The sequence below is a fragment of the Metopolophium dirhodum genome, chromosome 1, assembly GCF_019925205.1.
Source record: "Metopolophium dirhodum isolate CAU chromosome 1, ASM1992520v1, whole genome shotgun sequence".
NCBI lineage: Eukaryota > Metazoa > Arthropoda > Insecta > Hemiptera > Aphididae > Metopolophium > Metopolophium dirhodum.
The window spans coordinates 40,820,327-40,845,958 of NC_083560.1; the positions used below are offsets into that span (position 1 = coordinate 40,820,327).

Sequence of the window (25,632 nt, forward strand, 5' to 3'; positions counted from 1 at the left end):
TCTTCTTCTAATTTATCATTATAATTGGCTTCGTAGATTATCAATAATTGATTTATAATTATTTTAATCTCGTCTGAAATGTACATAAGATTTTGATATTTTTAATACAAGACGTGTGATCATTGGTCACCATTACAATTTTAAGTTAGATTCCCCATATGAGAATACTAGGGAAAATATCAACGTACATTTCAGATTAAATGGCTTGAAACTTTTAAATTGTCGGTTTATTATGAAGGCGCACTTTGTCAATGTGTAATTTTGTCCGCATAAAATGTCTATGTTTCAATACCGGTCAGAAAAAGTACAAACTCTCGGAATGCGGATTTTACTATATCAATCTCGATGATGCAGTTCAATGCCATTGGTGTGGAATAATTCTGTATAGTTTTGAAATCGATGATAGTTGTTTTATAGAACACACTCGATTTTCATCGAAATGTTTATTTGTATTGTTAATGAAAGGAAATCAGTTTGTTCAAAAAGTCTTAAGTAAATATTGTAAAACCGAATTTATTTGTAATTGTGAAACCAGTTCGTACGACACCATTTGTTAAATCATGTTTTTTTATATATTATACTGTTTATAATATTTGCCGTATTCAATAAAAAAAAAAAAATAAAAAAAATTGAATGTTTTATTATTCGATTTAATATCTCGTGGACGTATAGCCTAGCGGGTTAGTGCGTATATAATAATTTAAAATGTTTTTCAGGTAACAGGTTAGTAAGTATATGTAAATTCCCTCTCTAGTATGCACTAATTGGCTATCTGTACGTTCACATTTTTGCATTTTTTTTTTATCCGAGTTTTTAGTATATAATATGACTGCAAAGGAAAAAACTAACAGTCCAATGTATAACTCCTAACAGTTATATCCTACTTTTTATTGTGTACTTTTTTAAAAAATTTAGCAAAAAAAAACTTCATTATGAGTCCACCAATAATTGTCTGTAAGTCTACATTCGACATCCGAGCTTTTAACAAGAAAAGTATTACAGTTGGATTACTAATTAATAAGCAGATTTCAATTATTTTATTATTAGAATGTAAACCTTCAAAGAAAATTATTACATTAAGTTTAGAAGAATGGTTTACGCTGATGTCTGAATCTAATTACAATTCAATTATTAATAACCTAAATACCAGGGTGAGGCGTGTAAAGATTACCGATTCCTTTTCATATTCAATTAATGTCAAACAGAGTTCAATTACCCTACATCTAAACGAGGAATACATTACCTTGACACACGTAGATTTGTACCGGCTTCGTCAATTACAGAATTTGATTGATTTGTATGTGGTAGACAAGCAAAAACGTTTTGCAAATTACCAAATTACTTTCAACACTGCATATGACCTAATTAAAAATGATGTCCGTGGTCTGCCGTCCACTTGCCAAAGGAACGAATTTACCAACCAATATATTCAAAACTATGATTTTAATTATTATAATCATTTACAGAACGATGACACATCATTTTTATATGAAATATTACAATTTCATTTTAACACATTGTCCGATATGATTTTACAAGATCTAATAATATAAAATATATAAATATGTTTAATAATTATTTATTTAAAAAATAAAAACTTTTTTATTCAATAATAAACTTGCTTTTTTTTTAAATTACATGTCGCCTTTAATCATAAAGAATAGTTTTAATGCGTTTTAGTTTCAAACTTTATGTTTTATTCTTATCACATGTTTTCAGTAAATAAGTAGATTAAATTTTGATAGTACAGAATTGATAGCAATGTTTCAATTAGAAATTTTTTTCTCAGGCATACTATATAGTTTATAGGTTTATATTTTCCAAGACCTTTGAGTATTGAACAAATAAAAACATACATGTATAATAATATTTTGTTTTATTAAATGAAACTCATTTTTCCGTATAATAATCAAACAACCGTCTTGCTTTTAATAGTTTGACGCTTTGGATCGGTTAGTAATTTATCAAATATAATTTGCATTGTCTCATTAAGACCAGTATTAAGTGTTTGATCTTTTTATTCGTCGGTCGTGTACAATCTAACAGTAGCTTCACTGAACTTCCATCTATTACAACAAATTATTTTATTTAAAAACAAAAGAAGTAAATAAAATCAGTAAAAAAAAAACAGATTCAGCAATAGTTTTTTAAATTTAAACCAATGTATTTACCTGTCCTTTACTGGTACATTCTCGATGTTAGTAACCTTATAATGACTTAGCACCCAAAGATCCTTTCCTTTTTCTTCAAAAGGCGTCTTTATTGTCACAACGCCATCTCCTTGTCTGAATGTTAGCGAATTAAATACTTCAACATCAAAATCTTCTGATCTCAAGCGTTCGCCGATATTATCTCTGTATGATGCATTCTATAAAAAAAATTAAATTATTTATGCTATCATTAGGAAAAAATATTATTTTTATTACCATTTTATTCTGCTTCTTTTTCATAGGTTTTTTAACACTTGTTTTTTCTGCAGAACGTTTTGTTCCAGGTTTTGTTTTTAAAAAGGACGGTCTCATATCAATTGATTTGCTAAAATGTTCATTCTGTGAAACATAAAACATAGTATATTATTTTTACTGTTTTTTTTTCATTATATATTTTTTCTATGTCCCAAGAATTATACCCAAAGCGTTGAGTAATGTTACGACGCACTTCCAATATACTTTAGTTACTAAATATTTATTTTTTTTTTTTTTAAAAAAACTATGTTATAATCAGTCATTTAATATTATTTCAAGAATTATAACCATAGCGTTGAGTGGTGTTACGACCGGCCTCCAATTTGCTATGGTAATTTGCTACGACATTTTATTTTGGTAGTATTTCTGTTGAACTGAGCTTCTTGTCCTGGGATGAAATCTTGAAGACTGGTGAATATTAGAGAATTCCCTCTGTCTTTTATACACAGATTTTTACCACTACTTCAATAATTAAGTATACAAATGGCCATAGCAATGGCCTGGTGCCATAACCTTACATTATAGAAAACTGCTAAAACATGAACATACAGGTACAACAGCAAAATCGCATTACATGCATTTAAATTGACGCTAACATAACCTATCTCAGCCAAATGTTTATGACATTCACCTTTTACCATAGTCAATACCCTCCTTGAATAAATTTCTACAATAACCTTACCTTAGATGGGTGCTGAAACATGTTCATATACAACAGCAAATTACATTACATGAATTTAAATTATTACAAACAGGATTTAAAATAAATTAGAATGTATACATTCATTCAGTCAGAGTGATTAATCACTACGCCAGAAAAATCGTAAGAGCTGATGAGGCCTGTAACAACGAACAATTATATGAATGCGTATACAAACTTTCGAAACTACCGATGACTATAGAACTTTTAGAAGCCACTGGAATTGGTCTAGTGGTCAACAAATTAAGAAGTAGAGGCGGAGTCGTAGGGAAATTAGCTGAAAGAGTAGTCCTTAATTGGAAATATGTTGTAAAAACAGAGATATTATTATTTTTCCAAGGAGAACCATAGCTTTTAAGTGTTAAACATGTTAGTAAATTATGATTAACACAGTTTTTTCTTATATAAAAGAGTTAAATATAAAATAAAATAATAAATTATTATTATTACTGTACATTATTTTATTTCTATTCAATTTTTCTAGAATAGAAAAAAAAAAAAAAAAAAAAAAAATGGAGTCGTCACTTATCTGGGAAAAAATCAACTCCATATTACAACAACGTAACGAAAACAACCTCGGCATGGATGCAATCAAAGTCACTTTCAGAAAAAACTTAAGTATTAATAAATTATGATTAATACATACAAATTTTTAATATAAAAGAGTTAAAAAACATAAAAAAGTAGGAATATGTTGGAAATAAATTATTGTCATTAATATGCATTATTTTTTTTTATCTAGTAGATAGTTTACAAATTCTATATAATTTTTCCAGAATTTTTTAAAAAAAAAAATGCAAAAAAAATGGAAGCCAAATCACTAATTCACGAACAAATCAGGCAAATATTGAAACAGCAGAAAGAAAATTATCATGCTCAAGATATCGATGAAAAAATGTTCCATTGTAATATTAAAAATATTAAAATAAAAATACAAAAAGCGGTGCTGAAAGAAACCAGAAAAAGACTGATCGCAGAAAAACAGAATTTAATAGACGAATATAAACATTTAATCTATATAAGTTATTTATGTGAGAAAAATATTCAAAAAGGGCTAAATGAGTTATATAGTAAATTAGATAATGTCTAAAAAAAAAAAAAAAAAAATGGAGTCGTCACTTATCTGGGAAAAAATCAACTCCATATTACAACAACGTAACGAAAACAACCTCGGCATGGATGCAATCAAAGTCACTTTCAGAAAAAACTTAAGTTTTAATAAATTATGATTAATACATACAAATTTTTAATATAAAAGAGTTAAAAAACATAAAAAAGTAGGAATATGTTGGAAATAAATTATTGTCATTAATATGCATTATTTTTTTTTATCTAGTAGATAGTTTACAAATTCTATATAATTTTTCCAGAATTTTTTAAAAAAAAAAATGAAAAAAAAATGGAAGCCAAATCACTAATTCACGAACAAATCAGGCAAATATTGAAACAGCAGAAAGAAAATTATCATGCTCAAGATATCGATGAAAAAATGTTCCATTGTAATATTAAAAATATTAAAATAAAAATACAAAAAGCGGTGCTGAAAGAAACCAGAAGAAGACTGATCGCAGAAAAACAGAATTTAATAGACGAATATAAACATTTAATCTATATAAGTTATTTATGTGAGAAAAATATTCAAAAAGGGCTAAATGAGTTATATAGTAAATTAGATAATGTCTAAAAAAAAAAAAAAAAAAAATGGAGTCGTCACTTATCTGGGAAAAAATCAACTCCATATTACAACAACGTAACGAAAACAACCTCGGCATGGATGCAATCAAAGTCACTTTCAGAAAAAACTTGAGAGATATAAATATAAAGATTCTGAAAGCGAGATTGAAAACGACAAGAGCAAAATTAGAAGAAGAAAAACAAATAATGATAAATGATTATAAAAATTCGAGTTATACAGCGTTTCTTTGTGAAAGTAATATACAGAAGGGTCTTAGTGAGTTATATGAACAATTAGACAAATATTGATAATATTCAGTTTTTCAAGAAATAAAATTTGTTTTTACAAATAAATCATTTTGTTATTATTTATTATTTTATATTATAAAAATATATCGAATGATATTGTAATAAAATCTGTTGAAGGATAATAAATGTTTTATATCATCAATTCTGGATAAGTTTGATAATCGTTCAAATAAAACTAATGCAATAAAAATGTTAGGAAAAGTGGTTTAGATTTAAAAAAACGTATCAATTAACAGTTAGTTTTGAAATTCTATGTAATTTTCAGAATCATGAACTCAGAAATAAACGTAGTTAAAAGCAGAATTCTAGAAGTAGAACAGCAGGTGCGTGTATTATGTACCTATACGTATATTCAGTGTTGTTTTATAAATAATCGCTATAATTATTAGATTTATATAATATTTTATATTTTATACTAATGTATTTAGGTAAAAATTACAGATAATGAATTTTTGGCATTCATATGATTATTGTTGCGAACAAATTCAATATTATGAAGAACCGATTGTAACCTTAACAAAGATGATTGATGAAAATAAAATCAAAGAAAAATATTAATATAAAGATATCAAAAAAAAAAAAATTAGAAACCTGAAATTCACTATTTATTTAAGTAGAACAAACTCCAACCCAAATTTTTCTTATATAAAAGAGTTAAACGTGAAATTAGTTTTATTAAGAGAAGAACAAAATAGATATATGTAGAAAATATAGTTATTTATATGTTACGAATTTTCGCAGGCGAGAGCATTGTAGTAAACCGACGACAGTGCGTCAAACTTTATGTTTTATTCTTATCACATGTTTTCAGTAAATAAGTAGATTAAATTTTGATAGTACAGAATTGATAGTGTAGTAAACCGACGACAGTTTACTATTATTTTTATTATTCAACTATTTGTCACTTCACTATAAATTAAACCTCGTATAACGCCTGGTTGTTGTTGCAAGTCTCCAGATTCTGAGAATCACAAATAATCCGGTACCTATCCAACTCAAGGATTTGGCAACAACATTCACACCTGCGTCGGTACTCGTTACTCCTTCGCCGGAGCTCTTCCGATCCACCTCCTAAGTCGATACAGTGTACCTAATCGTTAAGGGAGACTTGGTATATATACGAGTCTCCATCCATAGCAGAATTAGAATTAGTCCCATAGCCCTACATGTAGTACTTACCTGGTCGTAGAGTCCGCGCACTCTACATCGCCGCCAGACTAAGTACATTCCCAGTAATCTTGAATTTGAATTGACACTAACATAACCTATCCCAGGCAAATGTTTATGACATTCACCTTTTACCATAGTCAATACCCTCCTTGAATAAATTTCTACAATAACCTTACCTTAGATGGGTGCTGAAACATGTTCATATACAACAGCAAATTACATTAAATGAATTTAAATTATTACAAACAGGATTTAAAATAAATTAGAATGTATACATTCATTCTCAAAAACTAATTATATTATATGAATCTAAATTGCTGCTAATATAACCTGCCCAGCTAAATGTTTTCACATTTACTAAATGTCAATGCCATTATAATATTAAAACAGGATGTAAAATAAGTTAAAATGTTTAAATCCATCACAAAAAAATTCTAATGAGAGAAGAGAGGGTTATTTTCGAGTATAAAACCCAGAATTTCTTAGCTTATCGTTATCAGTTCAAGCAACAGCAGTTCCAAGAGCAGCCAGCAGCAGAACAGTCTTCTTCGTCAAAACAACAGCCAGCCAGCAGTTTACCAAACATCTTCAACAGCCATTACTAACCACTGTGTGACGGGGAGTTATAAGACCATTCCCTCGGGGGTTTTTACACCTTTACACCTTTTTACACCATATCTTCAACAGCCATTGTAAACCACTGTGTGACGGGGAGTATAAGACCCTCGGGGGTTGTTACACCTTTAGCCATATTTCTCGAGGGCGGCTACTTCACGCCTTTGTGACGCGGTCGCATCCCTCCGACAGGTTCGGTTCAGGGCGCCCCGGCGCCAGGCTGACGGTCCCCCGCCGGCTACTCCCGTACGAGGTAGAACGTTGGGTCTTGCTGATCCGCGTCGGCGAGCGCTGGATTCGACCCAGGCAAATTCCTCCCCTTCTACTAAGGCGTTACTCCCGACAGCCCCCGCGAGGCCATCCACATATGTCGCGAACGCGCGGCCGGCGAGCGCGAGCACGCGAGGTGCACGCGCGCGTCAGCCGGACGCACGCCACACAGCTCGACGGGCACTGTTACCGTTCGGGCGTTAGCTAGGTCGGGTTTTCAGTGGGGCTGTCCTCGTCGCCCACGGGATGAGATTGAAGGATCCGTTATCCAGAGTACTCATAACGACTCTTTTCCCACTAGCATCGACACCGGGGCAGTTCTTACGCTGACACGATGCGACCTTTTTTGAGTGGTACGGTTTTCTTTTGCCGGGTGCTGTGTCCGTACCGAATGCTCGGGTTTGAGTGATTGGCGGTGGGTGTCCCCCAGCCGGACTTCCACCTTGCACGTGTTCGCACACGAGTTGGTCGGGCCCGTGTGCTCTCAGCCAGGTTCGTGCTAGAAGCACCAGCGCGCTGACGGAGGTCCGCGTCTGCTTTCCTCGTCATGCTCTGGCGCTTCCCGCCCATGCCCACTGGTTTGTCGCAGGTGGTATGATTCCCCCACTTGGGTAGATGGTTCCCGTACGGAAAAGGAAGGTGCCCTCCATCACCTCGGTTGCCCTTATACGGGGACCCACGTCGGGGTCTTTTGACGTGCCTATCAGGTCTTCCCTTCCTCAGTGCGTTGATACGCCTGGAACACGGTTATTGGTTTTTCCCGTGAGTCCGCGCTCTGCGTTTCGGTCCGCTCCGATCGCTTGCACCTTGAGCACGGAGCTTTTTCGTAGCTGACGGTCGGGCAGTCGTATGTGTAAGCAGATGCTCTGCGATCCTTGAGGACCTGCATTTGGCAAGCTGCCCATCTCCGGGGTATACTGTTGGAATGGCTGGTCTGCTGAAAACTGCCTAGCCAGTCCTCTTTTCCTTCATTGATGACCCTTCCCCGTCGCCACCGGTAAGTCTCTGAGACCACCTCCAGGTGCTTCCTATTACCCCGGGAAGCTCGGTTTGGAGATGCGCCCTCCACTGGCGTTGAAATCGGGATGGGGCCCTCAAGTGGCCTGGGGGTGCGAAGACGCCTTCCGGCCGTTCGTCATCCGCCCAGTCCTGTACCCGGGCAGGACATCGTCAGCCGTGGCCTCAATCCCGCGGCTCTTTTTGCGCCGCACGATTCTGCACAATCATGAGTGAGCTTTTCGTGAGGGCGCTCGAGGGTGTAGCCTTGTTCGAGCGCCCCCCGCCTTCCTACCCATTTCAAACCTTTTGTGGCTTAGCGTGTTCTAAACCACCGGGTTACCACCCTGGAAGGTACAGGTGACCCAGGGAACTCGGAGGTCCTTGGTCATATTACTAGCACCAAGCTTGACCTGCCCCGAGTCCTTGTGATTACAGTTCAGTTAAATTGAAGCTCTAGGGCTAGCTTCGTTAAGACCGTACCCCGCCTGCCCCTTTCCCGGACCAGATTAGTCAGCCAGTTTCTCAACGTGACTCGTCTTGGTGCGGCCGGTAGCAGGTGTGTACTTGTACTGGTCAGTCTACACGCCTGGCTCGTCGTGACCTGGTTGGGCCGTCTTTACCAGGCGGGTGTGCGCCAGTAAGTCTTCACGGGGTTCTGATCTATCTGCGTATTGTTGTATCGTTTCTCCGTATGCTAATCTGAACATCGATAATTTCGTGTGTAAGTGTGATAAAGTGAATTTTTTTTCAATCATTGAGTTTAATATTGTTTTCAAGTCTTCATATTTCTTAATGTCTTTATATCGTATTGCACGATATGCCTTACCAGTAAGTCTTGTTGTAATTCCTTTAACAAAATTCTCTTTTTCACTCGGGTCAATATTTTGCAGTGCAAAATCGTAGGAATTTTGGAACGCATGATTAGAATCTGAACTTTCCCCGTCGAACATTGGGATTAATTTTAGTGCTTGTTCTATAGACATGTGTTTAGACATTTTTACTACTTGATTTGACGTCGGTTTTATATTTGATTGGAGTACTTGTGTTGACTGCTCGATTGCAATATCTACGTTACCTAGTGTCGCTTGAACTTCGTGTAAAATAGTGTTCGATTGTTGTATGTTTTTTAAAGTCTGTCGTTGATTCGGATTCTGTGAATGGGTTGATGGATGCTCAGAATTATTTGGATGCTCTGGTTTAGTTGGATGCTCTGATTTGCAAAGATGCTCTGTACCTGCTAGATGTTCTGAACTAATTTGACTTCGTAATGGATACCTAGATGTACCTACAATCTCCCCTGTTGGATCTAAACAGTCCCTTTCCCTATTTAAAACTTTGTATGGTATGTATAATTCCCCACTAGAGGTATCACTAGCCGGACTAGATAAATCTATTAAATCTGAATTATCACTATCGCTTGCCCCCGGATTCGACATGCATTAATGAGAGACAAGAGTACAACAATAATAGTATTACTATAAGCTATATTACTAAATATTATACTATATATTATATTACTAATATTATTATAATAATATTTATTAAAACTTACAAAACGATGACATAAAAATATTGTTGCATTATGATTGATGTCGACTGTTGTTGTTTAACTTGATAACGCTGCTGCTGATAATGGCACGGTGTTCATATACTGACCCACTGACGCGGCGGCGTTGACCTTGCCCTACTCCCTTGCGGCAACGCGTACAGGAACTGGGCGGTGGCACTGTCCACACGGCGGCGGCAACGACGACGACGATGACGGCGGCGACCGAACTCCCCTTGTAAATGTGCACGCAGCGCTGTCTCGTATAATGATGTGGTAAAGTGTTGTCCCGGCGGCGGTGATGACGTCGACGACGAAGACGACCGAACTCTCCTTGTCTGTGCTACTACGTATCGGCGGCGGCGACAACGCGTATAATAATGTGGCAACGTGTTGTCCCGGCGGCGGTGACGACGTCAACGACGAAGACGACCGAACTCTCCTCGTCTGTGCTACTACGTATCGATGACGCGTATAATACGAATATTATATTACGTGACAATTATGACAACACTTACGAGTGTTTATTCCGATTCCTTGATATTGAAATTAAATTTCGACGACGATAGCTTACGTAGATTCGTTAGTGATCTCCAAAATTGCACTGCCGTAGAATAAAGTACAACAGTTTTTCTCTTTTGGACATCCCACCGCTGCCACCAAATGATGTGTGCTAACGCCGTATTATCGTTGAAATCAGGAATTAATGATTTATAAATAAAAATACTAGTTAAATTACTTCACGTTCACTAATTTTATTATTTCTACTCAAACACGATTTAACTTATAACTAAGATTTTCTGTCTACACTATAGAGGTTCTGTCTAACTCGAGTCCGTACTCCGACTGCCGACACGGCCCCGTCCGTGGGAACCGTATGGGTCCTTGCACGGCAAATTCGCTGACCAACGCACTTCCCACAGTCAGGTAGGCCATTGCGTTATCCAGCGAACGCACATATCGCATACAGGGTGTCTAGTATATACAGGGTACAACACCCGCCTGCCCCTTTCCCGGACCAGATTAGTCAGCCAGTTTCTCAACGTGACTCGTCTTGGTGCGGCCGGTAGCAGGTGTGTACTTGTACTGGTCAGTCTACACGCCTGGCTCGTCGTGACCTGGTTGGGCCGTCCTTGCCAGGTGGGTGAGCGCCAGTAAGTCTTCACGGGGTTACCTCGATGCACTTTCAGCAACCTAGGTCAAACTTCTCAGGGGGCCCGCCAGCCCCTCCCCAACCAGCGGGCGCTTCACCCGTGGGGGCGCGGGAACACCGGCCCGGTGTAGCCGGCGGTCCCCCAGACCTGCCCTCGCTCTGCCGCCTTCAGAGTTCTGGTGGCCTCGTGTTGTTTGTATCGGTCGGTTTCCGCTCAGCAGCGGGGGATCCGAGCCCACCGTCGCCGTCGTCACCGCAGTTTCTTTAGCCGTTCTTACGGCAGCGATGGGCCTTAGCCCCCGCTTCCTCGCTTTCGCCTAACGTTACTAAGATGTTACCTGCCCGTAGGTCAGGCATGTGGTTCCTGACTCCACCCACTCTTCGGTGATTTCAGTCTTACGGTTACAAATTGTGCTTATTTTGACGACAAACTGTGTTTGCCGGCCCTCGGGCTGGTGCGTTCAAGGTTTTGCCACTGGTGGCACCCAGCCATCGAGGTTGGTTCCGGCGCACTACACCGGAGTCCTCCCTCCAGAGCTGGGTCATTTGTAAACGATTGACTGAATCCAAATCACCGCCCCTCCGCCGACCGAGTCGCCAGTGCGCTTTCCCATCCACTCGGTTTGATCTCTCCCGCCAGGGACGCATCTTTGCTCATAGCTGATGCGAACCATCTATCGGTCAAGGTACTTATGAGGGATGTTCGGAGAAGTAATCACCCGACGCGACGCCTTAAGCGTATAGGAGCTAGCGTCGGCCTTCTGTGATTCTCATCTCACGCACTTCAGCGAGACGTTCGTCAGAGACGCCATGATTGGATCTCGTGTCACTGGTTGATTCACGTAATCGACCGTAAATGGGACGATTGGCTCGGTGTTAGCAAACTTTCTAAGTCAGTATCCATCCACCGGCGACGTGGACGCCCCTGCCATCGGCAAGCACCGCGGTCCGTCAACCCCGCGACGCCCAGCGAAACACACAGGCCCCACCTCCTTGGCTGTGGTTTCGCTAGATATCTTCAAGAGCCATTACTAACCACTGTGTGACGGGGAGTTATAAGACCATCAGGAGTGGATGATGTCGTAGAATGCTTTTGTTGTGGACTTATTCTTCATAACTGGGAAAGGCTGGACGATCCATGGATTGAACATTGCAGATTCAGCCCAAGGTGTTTATATGTGTTATTAATGAAAGGTAATCAATATGTTCAAAACATATTAAGTAAATATTGTAAAACCGAACATATTTGTAATTGTGAAACTGGGTCATACGATACCGTTTGTTAATCATGTTTTTTTATTATATTATGTTATAGTAAATTAAAATAAATGCTGATTTTTTAAAAAACAACTTATATGTGTTAATATTTGATTTAATATCTCGTGAACGTATAGCCTAGTGGGTTAGCGCGTGTAGCAATAATTTAAATGTTTTCAGGTAACAGGTAAGTATATGTAATTCTCCGCTCTACTACATGCAGTAGCCGACTATGCTATACGTTCACATTTTTTGCATTTTTTTTTTTTTTTTTATCTATCAAGTTTAGTATATAATACGCTTGCAAAGTAAAAACGCTTTCAGTTCAAAGTATATCCCTCATCGGTTATATTATATCAAATTTTTAAAAAAAATAATTACGTTTATAGTTTAAAGGTTTTTTAATTATTAAAAAGAAAAGAACTTTAATTTGTTATGGGTCTACCGGTAATTGTGTCAAAATCGGTATTTGACATACGTCCATTTGGTAAGAGAAGTGTTACGGTTGGACTATTAATCAGCAAACAAATTTCAATTATTGTGTTATTAGAGTGTAAGTTAACGAAAAAAATTATTACATTAAATTTAGAGCAATGGTGTACGCTCATGTCTGAATCTAATTACATTTCAATTACTAACAACTTACATACCAGATGTAGACGTGTAAGAATTACTGAGAACTTCACATATTCAATTAATGTGAAGCAGAGTTCAATAACCTTGCATATAAATGATGATTATATTACACTCTCGCATATAGATTTCTGCAGACTAAAACAACTTCAACATTGTGTCGACCTTTATATCGCAGAAAAACAGAAACGTCTACCGAGTTTTCAAGCAACATTCGATGCAGCTTACGAACTGATTAAAAACAATGTCCGTGGTTTACCCATCAGTTGCCAGAGAAACGAATTCACAAACCAGTATATACAGAACTATAATTTTAGTTATTATTCTCATCTACAAAACGATGACACTTCATTTTTGTATGAGATTTTACAATTTCATTTTAATGTAATGTCTGACATGATTTTACAGGACTTAATAGTATGATATAATACAAATTCATTTATATTTATGTATTGTTTTTTTTATTAAATAAATAAAAATATTTTTATACTACATTTTTTTTTTTCATGCAGCTAATTTATTTCTTATTGTTCGACGTTCAGGGTCTTTCAAAATTACATCAAATATAACCTGCATGGTCTCGTTTAAACTGATATTGAGAGTTTGATCTTTCGACTTGTCCGATGTCGTCACCTTGACAGATGCCTCAGAGTGTCGCCACCTGCAACATAAATTAATTATTCAATCAGTTAAGCAGTGAATAAAAACTAATGATTTTTTTCATTTAGCAATAGTTTTTTATTTAAAAAATAAACCAAAGTCTAGTCTATACCTTTCCTTTGTTGGGACGTTGTGTATATTCGCACACTTGTAATGTGTTATCGTCCAATAATCCGTTGGCTTTTCGTCAGGATTAAATTGGCTTTTGATGGTAGCCAAACCATCTCCCTGACGAAAAGTGACAGAATTAAAAATCTCTTCATCAAATTCTTCCGCCCGCAATTTCTCTTCGAGAATTTCTCTGTATGATGAACTCTAAAAAAAAAACAAATAAATAAATTCATGCCATAATTCATAACCTTAGAATATTAGATAAAGTATTAATATGATAAATTATTATTTATCTTACTGTTTTCATCTGTTTTTTTCTGTTTTTTTTGTCTACTGTTTTTTCAGCCCCTCTTTTTAACGATGTTTTGACCTGCTTTGAAGTAGAAGGCTTCATTTTTGTGTCCAGGGACTCAAATTCGTTCTATAAAACATAAACTAAGGTGAATAACTATAAATGTATGAGTGGCTTACAGCCGATCTCTAAAACAATATTGAGCAACGTTACAGTCACACTCTAATTATTATTTAATTTTAATATTATGTTTAAAATAAAGTTATAATCAACCACGAATTTATTATAACCATAGCGTTGAGTAGTTTTACGACTGACCTCCAATTTGCTTTAGTTATTAAAGTGATTCAATTACTAACCTCTGATCCGGAATCGATGATCGAAGTTCTGTAAGACATCTTGAAGCTGAATTGTTATAGATGATGAAGAAGTTCTAGTTGTTGAATGTTGACTGTAATATTGCTGTTAATACGCTAGCCTTATATACTGTAATGTTTCCACTACCATAGCAACTTTGAAATGTGGAATATTCATAGCAATGTTCATTAAACCAGCCAACGCCCTTAATTTGACCTCTTATTAATATTAGTTTTATTCCACCAACGGTCTTATACGACCTCCTATCGATACTAGTTTTTATTCGGACAACGCCCCAAAATTTGACCTAGCTATTTTTAAATGAATATTCCGGACTACGGTCAACACCAATACAAACATTATATATTATAATTACTATTACTACAAAATAACTTAGTTGTTTTTAAAATTAATATTACATGAACAGGTCATACGATTTCTTCGAATAGAATGTAAGTTTTAAACGATAACTAGGAAAGTAGGAGATGATTCTCGACTATATAACGCAGCATTTGATAGTCAAACGATATCAGTCCAGCTTGTGTTCTCTACCAGCAACAACAAGCGGCAGTCATTCACCATCGAACATTGAAAATACTTCAATCCTACCAAGTTTACCAGTCCAGCATCGACATCATCAATAAGGATTCATCACTCAACATTGGAAAATACTTCAAACCTACACAGTTTACCAGTCCAACACCGGCATCATCAACAGTCATTCGTCTCTAAATATTAGAAAATACTTTAATGTAAGTACCTATTTATTTCATTATTTATATATTTTTTTTAAAAAAAATCATCTTATCGAATCTAAAACTCCACATCTTTACCAGTTTTTAAACGAAAAAATAATACACGATAGCAAAAAACATAACATAACATAAGCGTTTAGGGAAGTGGTTATAATGAACCGATATTCAATAGTTTTATCAGTAATTTTAATATTAAATGTATAAGGTTTTTATAATTAATTTTTTTTTTTTAAAAAAAATGGTCTTTTTTAAAATTTAAAAGATTGATTAATTAAAATATCTATGTTTATCATGTTGTATATTAAATGGTTAAAAAAATGTTAGAAAGTTGAAATAAGTTGAAAAAAAAAACAAGTGTATACAGTATGTATATGATTATAATTATATGAATAACATAATATAAAAACTTGATTATCTATTATATAAAAATAAGTCCGGTTTTCCTCCCTGACGCTATAACTCCAGAACGCACGAACCGATTTCCACGGTTTTGCATTCGTTGGAAAGGTCTTGGGCTCCGTGAGGTTTATAGCAAAGAAAATTCTGGAAAATTCAGGAAAAATTCAACAGAAAAGTGGGGAAATCGTTTTTCACATACAGCGCCATCTATTATACATAGCATGTACTTCAAACCAATAGCAACGGTGCGTGATAAAGTGTTTGACAGATAGTCATTATTCTCTGCTCAGTTAATTTCATTTAAGCTCAGTGTAAATTTTGTGGAGCGTGCATTTGAAGTTAAAATCAACACTCTGTCCATAGTCCAAAATGCCTAGAGAACGACGTGCGAACATCGGCCGCCGCACAAGACATGCAAGCCAGCAACAAGTCTATTCAAGGAACTTAAGAGAAGAAAGACAAAATATAATAAGAGAAAATGACCGATTGAGACATCGCGTGAGCACACGAAGATCATTGGCATCATACAATCGCTTGGCATTCCAATATGATCCCACTGCGAACTACAGTGATGATGAAAATTTGGATATTGGACGAATGACGACTATATGCCGATATTGCAATGCGTTTAAGTTCAAAAGAGAAACGGTTGGATTGTGCTGCGCAAGTGGAAAAGTCAAACTGGATCCATTACTTACACCACCACAGCCACTGAAAACATTGTTTGATGGAAGTGATCCCGATTCCAGCCATTTTCTTCAACACATCCTTGAATACAATAACTGCTTTCGCATGACTTCCTTTGGAGCTAATATCATTCGAGAAGGCGGCTTCATGCCGACTTGCAAGGTAAAAGATACAACACACATAACCAACACATAATTGCAACACATAACAACTTCATATACACCACACACTACACCATCACACGATTTACAATGTATTCATGAACAAATTTTAATGATTATTTGCAATTACAGATACAAGGTCAAATATATCATTTGCATGGTTCAATGGTGCCAACCACACCAGATGAACCGCATCAATTTCTGCAAATATATTTCATTTCGTCGATGGTGGATCAGCTGAACGTGCGGTGCAATATACAGGGAGCACAACAGTTGAAGAGACGAATTATTGAACAGTTGCAAGCATTTTTTCACGCTAATAATGCTGTGGTTAATATGTTCAAAACAGCATTGGAACGAATGCCATCGGATACGCACAAATTTGTCATAAGAGCGGATTGTACTCCAACAGGTGAACATGTGCGAAGATTCAATGCACCCACCGTTAATGATGTTGCTGCAATTATTGTTGGCGATCCAACTAAATCACGAGACATTGTCGTTCAGCGAAGAAGCAATATCATGCATCTTGTAAACGAGACACATCGTTTGTACGATGCGTTACAATATCCAATCATTTATTGGCAAGGGCAAGACGGATACGACATCACGTTGAAGATGGTCGATCCAATTACAGGTACAATATTCACACACTAATTATTTCCATTATTACTTTTATTGGTTTCCATTAACAATTCATTTAATTTTGCATTTTCAGGAGTATCAACGAATAATAAAAATCTAAGCGCAATGAATTACTATGCGTATCGTATGATGATTCGTACACATGAGGAGAATGTCATTCTGAAGTGCGGTCGGCTATTCCAGCAATTCGCTGTCAACATGTATGTCAAAGTCGAGACCGAACGTTTAGCGTTCATCAGATTCAATCAGCCAAAGCTACGATCTGAGGACTATATACACTTGCGTGATGCTATTCATTCAGATTGTGATGTTCAGAATATTGGACGACTGACGGTTCCCATCAACTTATATCGGAAGCCCACGCCACATGCACGAATACGCTCAAGACGCTATGACGTACGTGCGAAATTATGGAACTCCGGATTTATTTATTACGGTCACATGCAATCCGAAGTGGACGGAAATTGAACGCGAGTTGGAACCGGGTCAAAAACCGCAAGATCGCCATGACATAATCGCCAGAGTATTTCAGCAAAAACTCAAGGTTATGATGGATGTGCTTACTAAGTATCGAGTTTTTGGTGACACACGTTGTTATATGTACTCGGTGGAATGGCAGAAGCGTGGACTACCGCATGCTCATATCCTAATTTGGTTGCTGAACAAATTACATTCAAATGAAGTGGATGACATCATATCAGCTGAAATTCCTGATCCAGTCACTGATCCCCGTCTACACGACATTGTGACGACACAGATGGTGCATGGACCGTGCGGTGCATTAAATCCATTATCGCCTTGCATGGCTGATGGAAAGTGCACAAAACGATATCCGCGACCGTTAGTTGCTGAAACAGTCACAGGGAACGATGGATATCCAGTTTATCGTCGGCGTTCAAAAGAAGATAACGGTCGAACTATCAAAGTTAAAGTTCAAAATCAAGAGATTGAGATCGGAAATGAATTCATTGTACCATATTGCCCGCTGCTATCACGAATTTTCGAAACACATGCAAACGTTGAGAGTTGTCATTCGGCCAAATCAATCAAATATTTGTGCAAGTACGTCACAAAAGGCAGCGACATGGCTGTGTTTGGTATTGCGTCGGAAAATGTGAATGACGAAATCAGCAACTTCCAAATGGGCAGATACGTCAGTACTAATGAAGCACTGTGGCGATTATTGTCATTTCAAATTCATGAAAGATATCCCACAGTTGTACATTTACCAGTGCATTTGGAAAATGGCCAAAGAGTTTACTTCACTGAGGCTAATGCGGCACAACGAGTTGAGAGACCACCATCGACAACATTGACTAGCTTCTTTGCAATGTGTGAAGCAGATCCATTCGCAGCGACGCTGATGTACGTTGAAATGCCCAAGTATTACACTTGGAATCAATCAACAAAGAAATTCCAACGTCACAAACAAGGAACCCCAGTTCCAGACTGGCCACAGGTGTTTTCAACTGATGCACTAGGTCGTATGTACACTGTTCATCCTAGAAACGATGAATGTTTTTATTTGCGACTGCTGTTAGTAAATGTACGTGGACCGAAATCATTTGCGCATTTGAAAACTGTGAATGGCCACCAATGCCAAACATATCGAGAAGCATGTCAACTATTGGGTTTGCTGGAGAACGATTCTCATTGGGATTTAACACTTGCAGATTCAGTTGTTTCATCAAATGCGTACCAAATACGAACGCTGTTCGCAATTATCATCACCACATGTTTTCCTTCACAACCAATTCAGTTATGGAACAAATACAAAGACGCCATATGTGAAGATATCTTGCATCGCTTGCGTATTCAAACGAATAATCCTGACATCCAAATAACCGATGAAATCTACAATGAAGGATTGATTCTGATTGAGGATCAATGCTTGACTATTGCAAACAAGCTACTGATTGAAGTAGGAATGATTGCGCCAAATCGATCGATGCACGATGCATTCAACCAAGAATTAAATCGAGAGCTGCAATACAATGTTGATACATTGCAGGAATTCGTTAGAAATAATGTTCCGTTGCTGAATGAACAGCAAAAACAAGTATACAAAACATTAATGCAAGCGGTGGACAATAATACTGGTGGTCTATTCTTCCTGGATGCACCTGGAGGAACAGGGAAAACATTTGTCATTTCATTGATTTTGGCCACTATTCGATCAAGATGTGACATAGCTTTGGCGTTAGCATCATCTGGAATTGCGGCGACTCTTCTAGATGGCGGTCGTACTGCACATTCTGCGCTTAAGTTGCCACTCAATTTAAACACAATTGATACTCCAACGTGCAATATTTCCCGATCCAGTGCAATGGGAAAATTGTTAATGCAATGCAAGCTCATTGTTTGGGATGAGTGCACAATGGCACATAAGAAATCACTTGAAGCACTTAACTTCACACTGAAGGATCTTCGGAGAAATAACAACATCTTTGGCGGCTTGATGATATTGTTGGCAGGCGATTTCAGGCAGACGTTGCCAGTAGTTCCCCGTGGAACGCCTGCAGATGAATTGAATGCTTGCCTAAAGGCATCACCTTTATGGAATAACGTAAAAACATTATCGCTAACCACTAATATGAGAGTTCAACTTCAAAATGATCAAAGTGCTGCACAATTTTCCAAACAATTGTTAGATCTTGGAAATGGAAAAGTCCCAGTTGATGCGACATCTGGATTAATTACTCTTACCAACGACTTTTGCCGATTTGTAGACACTCAATTAGTTCTTATTGAAAATGTTTTCCCAAACATTAGTGAGAATTATAAGAATTATGCTTGGTTAAGTCAACGAGCAATTCTTGCAGCAAAGAATAATGATGTCCACGCACTGAATTTCACCATTCAATCAAAAATTGCTGGCGATTTGGTGACATACAAATCCGTTGATTCAATAACAAATCCCGATGATGTAGTAAATTATCCAACGGAGTTTTTGAACTCTCTGGAGATACCAGGATTTCCACCACATAACTTGCAACTGAAAGTTGGTACAGTTATTTTGATACTGCGTAATTTGAATCCACCGCGACTTTGCAACGGTACTCGACTTTCGGTAAAGAGACTTATGCCGAATTTAATTGAGGCAACCATTATTAACGGAAAGTACGCAGGTGAAAATGTATGTATTCCTCGAATACCAATGATTCCGACTGATCTTCCGTTTGACTTCAAACGATTGCAATTCCCAGTTCGCCTTGCGTTCGCAATGACAATTAATAAATCGCAAGGCCAATCGCTTAGTGTTTGCGGGATAAATTTGGAAAATCATTGTTTTTCACATGGACAGTTATACGTTGCGTGTTCACGAGTTGGGAAACCATCCGCTTTGTTTGTGTTAACGTCAGACCAAAAAACAAAAAATGTGGTTTACCAAAAAGCACTACAATGAAACAATTAAATAACACTTCATTTTAGTAGGTAATTGAAATGAATTTATTACTGTTGTGAAATGAAATAAATATTTTCCTTTTCAAATATATAACAAAAAAAAATTTTTTTCTTTATCTTTAAATCACCAAACGAAATGTTACATAAAACGAATCTGGTGGCGAAACGGAGTTCGCCGGGTCTGCTAGTTATAATATATAAAATATAGACATATTAGCTTACATTAAATTATTCACTATGCTGACTGATATATTATAGTCATTTTAACTACCATAATGTATATTTAATGATTAAAAAATGCTAAAAAGTAGGGATACGTTTAAAAACAAGTTTGTATTCCGTATACAGTATGTAAATGATTATATTTATTGAATAACATGATGTAAAACTTGATTATCAGCTAACTTTAAATTATACGCAATGCTAGTTGATATAGGAACCAGTTTCTAATTATCAGATTTTTTTTAAACATATTTCTTTATATATATTAGTTCTAACATTTTTTTAACCATTTTAGATAATGAATTCTTACAATGATATTTTAAACGAAATAGACTATTATAAACAAATGATTGAAAGTTATACAGAAACGGATGAAAAAGACCATTTCATGAGAAGATGGAGACTTAAACAGAATAAAAAAAATATTAAAAATATAAAATATCAATTGTTTTTAACTAAAATAAGTCCTTCTCCTTCTCTCGATGTAACTTATATTAACGAATATTATATACATACATGTGTATTAAAAGAAAAATTGCTTTTTTTAAAAGAAGAGAAAGAAAAGATCCTTATATTTTATCGTTCTAGATGTACCGACTATTAGCAATGTATAAATAATTTTAATATGCAGATACAAAATCTTAATTATCAGTTACAGGAATTGGGTACAATCTGTTAAAAACAAAATAAGATTATATTTTTTTTAATATAAAGTATTGTATTTATTATGTTTATGTTTAAAAAATAATTTGATGATAGACACATGTAAATAAATAAACATTCTAAACTAAAAGTTTTTTGTTCACTTTCTTATTCAATTATTTAATTGTAAATAAGCTAAATATACCAACCATACAAAAAAATGTTTTATTTATTAATTGAAGTAAACATGACATAATAATCACAAACTAATGTTTATAGATGATGTATAATTTATTTTAATTTGTTGATAGTATTTATACATATCTGTGAATACATAAGCTAGTCTATTATTATAAGTATTATTCACTAATTAATATACACTATTTTATTTTTTTATTACTATCAGTTAGTGTATAAAAAAAACTATGAAATTTTCAGAATAAAAAAAAAAAAAAAAAAAAAAAAAAATAATGGAATCAAAATCATTTATTATGGATGAAATTAACGATGTTATCCGAAAGGCCGAGAAAATTGATCAAGCAATGGATGAGGCAGCAGTAGAATTTAAAAAAAAAATTAAAATTATTGATATAAAAATAAAAAAAGCGGGTTTAAAACAAAAAAAAATAATGAATGAAAAAAAAAAGATTGCAAATGATTATTTACATTTGCTACATACAGATAAGATACGTGAAAAAAATATTCGAAAAGAATTATCTATAGTATATGCACAGTACAATTATATGAACAATGGTTAATAGTAATTCATAATTTTCTTGTTTTCATTTATTACTTTTTCACCTCAAAACAGCTTTTTTTATTTTTATGTCTTGTAAATATATTCTAAATGTATTAATTTATTTGAATGATATCTTAAATAAAATGATCTTTCTACATTATTATATTTTTTTTTTTTTTTTTATATATTCTATTACAGTTTCATCATGAAAAGACAAACGGTGAGAAAATTCCAGCGGACAATTTCTACTGATAAGGAATTATTCGAAATTGAACGATTTAAAAATGCTCGAAAACTTTTATCATTAAAAATACATTGGATTTTATAGATTACACACTTTTTTTTAACTATATTTCAGAGAAATTAATTTTTAAGTTAAAAGAATCGTGTAAAAATACATCTATAAAATTCAATTTAGTCGTGGATAGTGTTTACGAAAGAATTATTACACAAGAAGTACAGGATATTGCATTCAAAACTTTTAATGTTCTTGCATGTAATTCATCTAATTTTAAAAAAATACTAAACGATATGTTCAATAAATTGTTGCGGGAAGAGGCAGATTTTACACAGAAAGGTTCTGGATGGACGCTTAATCGAAACATTACAGTTGAGAATCAATATAGTGAATCCTCTTAAAGGTGGAACATATATTGATTTACCTAAGCATATTAAAGATAAAAGAGAGATTATCAATGTGAAAAATAGTGATAATAAATGTTTTAAATATGCATTATTATCCAAGTTTGATAATCGCTCTAATAAAACTAATTTTCATAAAAAATATTTTAAGATGTTAGAGTTAAAAAGTAGTTTAAATTTTAAATGTATTGATTTTCCAACACCAATCAGTCAGATACCTAAATTTGAACGTATAAACAATATTTCAATAAACATTTATAGTTTGAATGACAAAAAAACTATTTTTCCCTTGTATGTACGTAATACCGAAAGAAATGATCATTTTGACCTATTTTTGTATAATAATGATGAAACATCACATTATTGTTATATTCATAATTTTTCAAGATTAATCAGAAGTCAGAAAACAAAAAATTGTTCGAAGCTAATTATTTGTAAGAGATGTTTCACAACTGTTGGTACTGTTATGATCTAACAATTGAGCTAACTGCTTAGTTCATAAGTTGCAGGTAGCAAGACCCTTTGGTAAAGGATTTCTCAGGTAGGTTTGACTAAATAATTAGACTTGTTGAAAAGTTAAGTTGTTTATTAAATTTCTTCTGCATAAAATATTCTAGGTCCAATTTGACAAGTTGTTATGTTGTCTCTCGCGAAGGTGCTCGTCTGTACTATGGTGAAACACGTCTAATCTACAGGCCGTTTCGGGTCTGGTTTTATAGGGCCTCTTTCTCTCCTACTTCCCCCCTAGCCTATCGACTTATCTGCGGATTTCACAGGACGTTGTTCAATTAATTATTGATACATTCCCACGCCTGGTTATTACAAGAATCGTGTCCTGTTATCGTGTTTGCAATATATGTTATACGCCATCCGTCAATATTTAGATACTGTGCACTATATATATATATATATATATATGTATATTTCATAAGCAATATCTAAATATTATATTCATAAATTTATGATTTATGATTCAGGCGAGGTTGTAGGACCTATTGAAATGCGGGTTCAAGATCACATTGCCCTCTCGTTATATTCCCATAGGTTTTCTAATAGGATATATGACTTTGATTTATTTAGTCGAATTTCTATGTGCTAATATTTATCTAATCTTTGTGTTGCCTGATGTAGCCGAAGGCGGAACGATCACAATAATATATTATGTGTATTATTGGGTTCGTTACAGTACTCAACCGTGCAAAAGTAAGCTTTGGGGTGTAGAAGGATTAAATGAACATCGACGCAATTGTGGAAAGAATCCATTGGGGAGGCCTATAATGTTTGAAGAGGGGGATGATGATTTCATCTATTTCAAAGGTTATAAAAAAACGCAGAGGATTCCATTTGTCATTTTTGCAGATTTCGAATGTATATTAACTCCTAAACAACCTAATAAATTCATTAATAGACGTAAAAAACAAAAAAATCAGAAAACTCATGTTACACATTTACATGAAATTATGAGTTATGGGTTTTATGTAAAAGTTGACTATAGTATTATATCGAAAGAGCTGGTAAAACAGTTTGAAATTCCGACGAAAGTAATTATTTATAGAGGTGAGAAGGCTGCAAAAAAATTTATGAAAAATATGATCGATATTGGAAATGAAATTAATAAAATTTATCAAATGAATACACCGATGGACAAATTAACTGATAAAGAGGAACAACGTTTTCAAAGAACCAAGTTTTGTCACAAATGTTCAAAACATTTTAAAAACTATAATTTGGTTAAAGTTCGAGGTGACTGTCATTTTACTGGCAAATATAGGCAATGTCTCTGTCTTCAATGTAATTTCGAAATAACTAGTCCATCGTTTGTTCCAATATTCTTTCATAATTTATCTTATGATAGTCACTTCATAATTCGGGAACTAGGTTGCGATGATAAAGATATTCATATTATTCCTAATTCATCAGAAAAATATATATCCTTTAGCAAGGAAATCGCACCTAGATTTAGTATTAAATTTGTCGATACATTCCGTTTTATGAGTGAGTCGCTAAGTAAACTTGCAGCCAATTTATCTGAAGATAAGTTGAGGTTTAGAGAAACCCTAAAAGTATTTTCAATCAAATCATTAGATTTAGTTACACGGAAAGGAGTCTTCCCTTACGAATATGTTGATAGTTGGAGTAAATTAGACAATGCTTTTTTACCATCAAAGCTTGAATTTTATAACTCGTTAACAGATGAACAAATTAGTGATGAAGATTATAGACATGCAAAAAATGTATGGAATACATTTAACGTAAAGACTTTGGGTGAATATAGCGATCTTTATTTAAAAACTGATGTTACCATACTAGCTGACGTGTTCGAAAATGTTAGATCCTGCTCATTATATGACTGCCCCTGGATTTGCTTTTGATTGTATGCTTAAGTATACAAAGGTTAAATTAGAGAGGTTAAAGGATTATAATATGTTACTCTACTTCGAAAAATCAATCCGAGGCGGTATTTGTCAATCAACTAAAAGATATGCTAAAGCAAACATACCAAATATTGAAGGATTGGACTATAATTCGAATGAACCGATTACTTGGATTACATATCTCGACTCTGTAAATTTATATGGAAAGTCTATGTTGACAGAACTACCTTTTAATGATTTTGAATGGGTTGATGATCTCGACATAGATGTAACTAAAATTTCTGAAGATTCTGAAGTAGGATATATATTAGAAGTTGATATCGAGTACCCTAAACATTTACATAAAACCCATAATGATTTTCCGTTTTTACCGTTTAACGAATGCCCACCAAATTCGAAAGTTGAGAAATTGTTAACTACTCTATCACCGAAAAAAAACTATATTGTACATTACAAAAATTTAAATAAGCGATTTCTCACAGTCTTAAATTAGTAAAAATTCATCGAGCTATCCGCTTTTCACAAAAAAAATGGATGGCATCATACATTGAGTTCTGCACAAAAATGAGAGCAGAAGCAAAAAATGAGTTTGAAAAAAATTTCTGGAAGTTGTTAATTAATAGCGTTTTTGGTAAATGTATGGAGAATGTCCGAGCAAGAACTTCTATAAAACTGGTTTCATCAGAAAAAAAAGCGAATAAACTAATGACAAAAACTAGTTTTAAGGACAGAACTATATACTCTAAGAA

The 25,632-nt window shown here is 35.0% G+C and overlaps 3 protein-coding genes and 1 pseudogene across 3 annotated transcripts; 2 read left to right on the top strand and 2 right to left on the bottom strand.

Moving 5' to 3' along the window:
- Nucleotides 1–1,859: 1,859 nt before the first annotated feature.
- LOC132936811 (uncharacterized) lies at nucleotides 1,860–6,525 on the bottom strand (annotated as a pseudogene).
- A 6,089-nt stretch (nucleotides 6,526–12,614) lies between these two features.
- LOC132938448 (uncharacterized) lies at nucleotides 12,615–14,252 on the bottom strand. Its single transcript, XM_061005288.1, has 5 exons — nucleotides 14,214–14,252; nucleotides 13,861–13,983; nucleotides 13,564–13,766; nucleotides 13,302–13,452; nucleotides 12,615–12,668 (listed from the first exon to the last, which is right to left on the bottom strand). The coding sequence occupies exons 1-5, from the start codon at nucleotides 14,250–14,252 to the stop codon at nucleotides 12,615–12,617; spliced, it is 570 nt and encodes a 189-aa protein (XP_060861271.1).
- A 373-nt stretch (nucleotides 14,253–14,625) lies between these two features.
- LOC132936568 (uncharacterized) lies at nucleotides 14,626–16,982 on the top strand. Its single transcript, XM_061003311.1, has 2 exons — nucleotides 14,626–16,214; nucleotides 16,346–16,982. The coding sequence occupies exons 1-2, from the start codon at nucleotides 15,735–15,737 to the stop codon at nucleotides 16,868–16,870; spliced, it is 1,005 nt and encodes a 334-aa protein (XP_060859294.1). The 5' UTR covers nucleotides 14,626–15,734; the 3' UTR covers nucleotides 16,871–16,982.
- A 267-nt stretch (nucleotides 16,983–17,249) lies between these two features.
- LOC132938455 (uncharacterized) lies at nucleotides 17,250–20,264 on the top strand. Its single transcript, XM_061005300.1, has one exon. It carries the CDS (start codon nucleotides 17,250–17,252, stop codon nucleotides 20,262–20,264), a length of 3,015 nt encoding a protein of 1,004 aa, XP_060861283.1.
- Nucleotides 20,265–25,632: the final 5,368 nt, after the last annotated feature.

Coding starts and splice junctions, on each gene's coding strand:
- LOC132936568 (XM_061003311.1), top strand. CDS start 15,735: ATGCCTAGAGAACGACGTGCGAACATCGGCCGCCGCACAAGACATGCA. Junction 16,215..16,345: donor GCTTCATGCCGACTTGCAAG/GTAAAAGATACA, acceptor TTGCAATTACAG/ATACAAGGTCAAATATATCA.
- LOC132938448 (XM_061005288.1), bottom strand. CDS start 14,252: ATGTCTTACAGAACTTCGATCATCGATTCCGGATCAGAG. Junction 13,984..14,213: donor TCATCGATTCCGGATCAGAG/GTTAGTAATTGA, acceptor TATGTTTTATAG/AACGAATTTGAGTCCCTGGA. Junction 12,669..13,301: donor CAATAAGAAATAAATTAGCT/GCATGAAAAAAA, acceptor GCTGATTAATAG/TCCAACCGTAACACTTCTCT.
- LOC132938455 (XM_061005300.1), top strand. CDS start 17,250: ATGACGTACGTGCGAAATTATGGAACTCCGGATTTATTTATTACGGTC.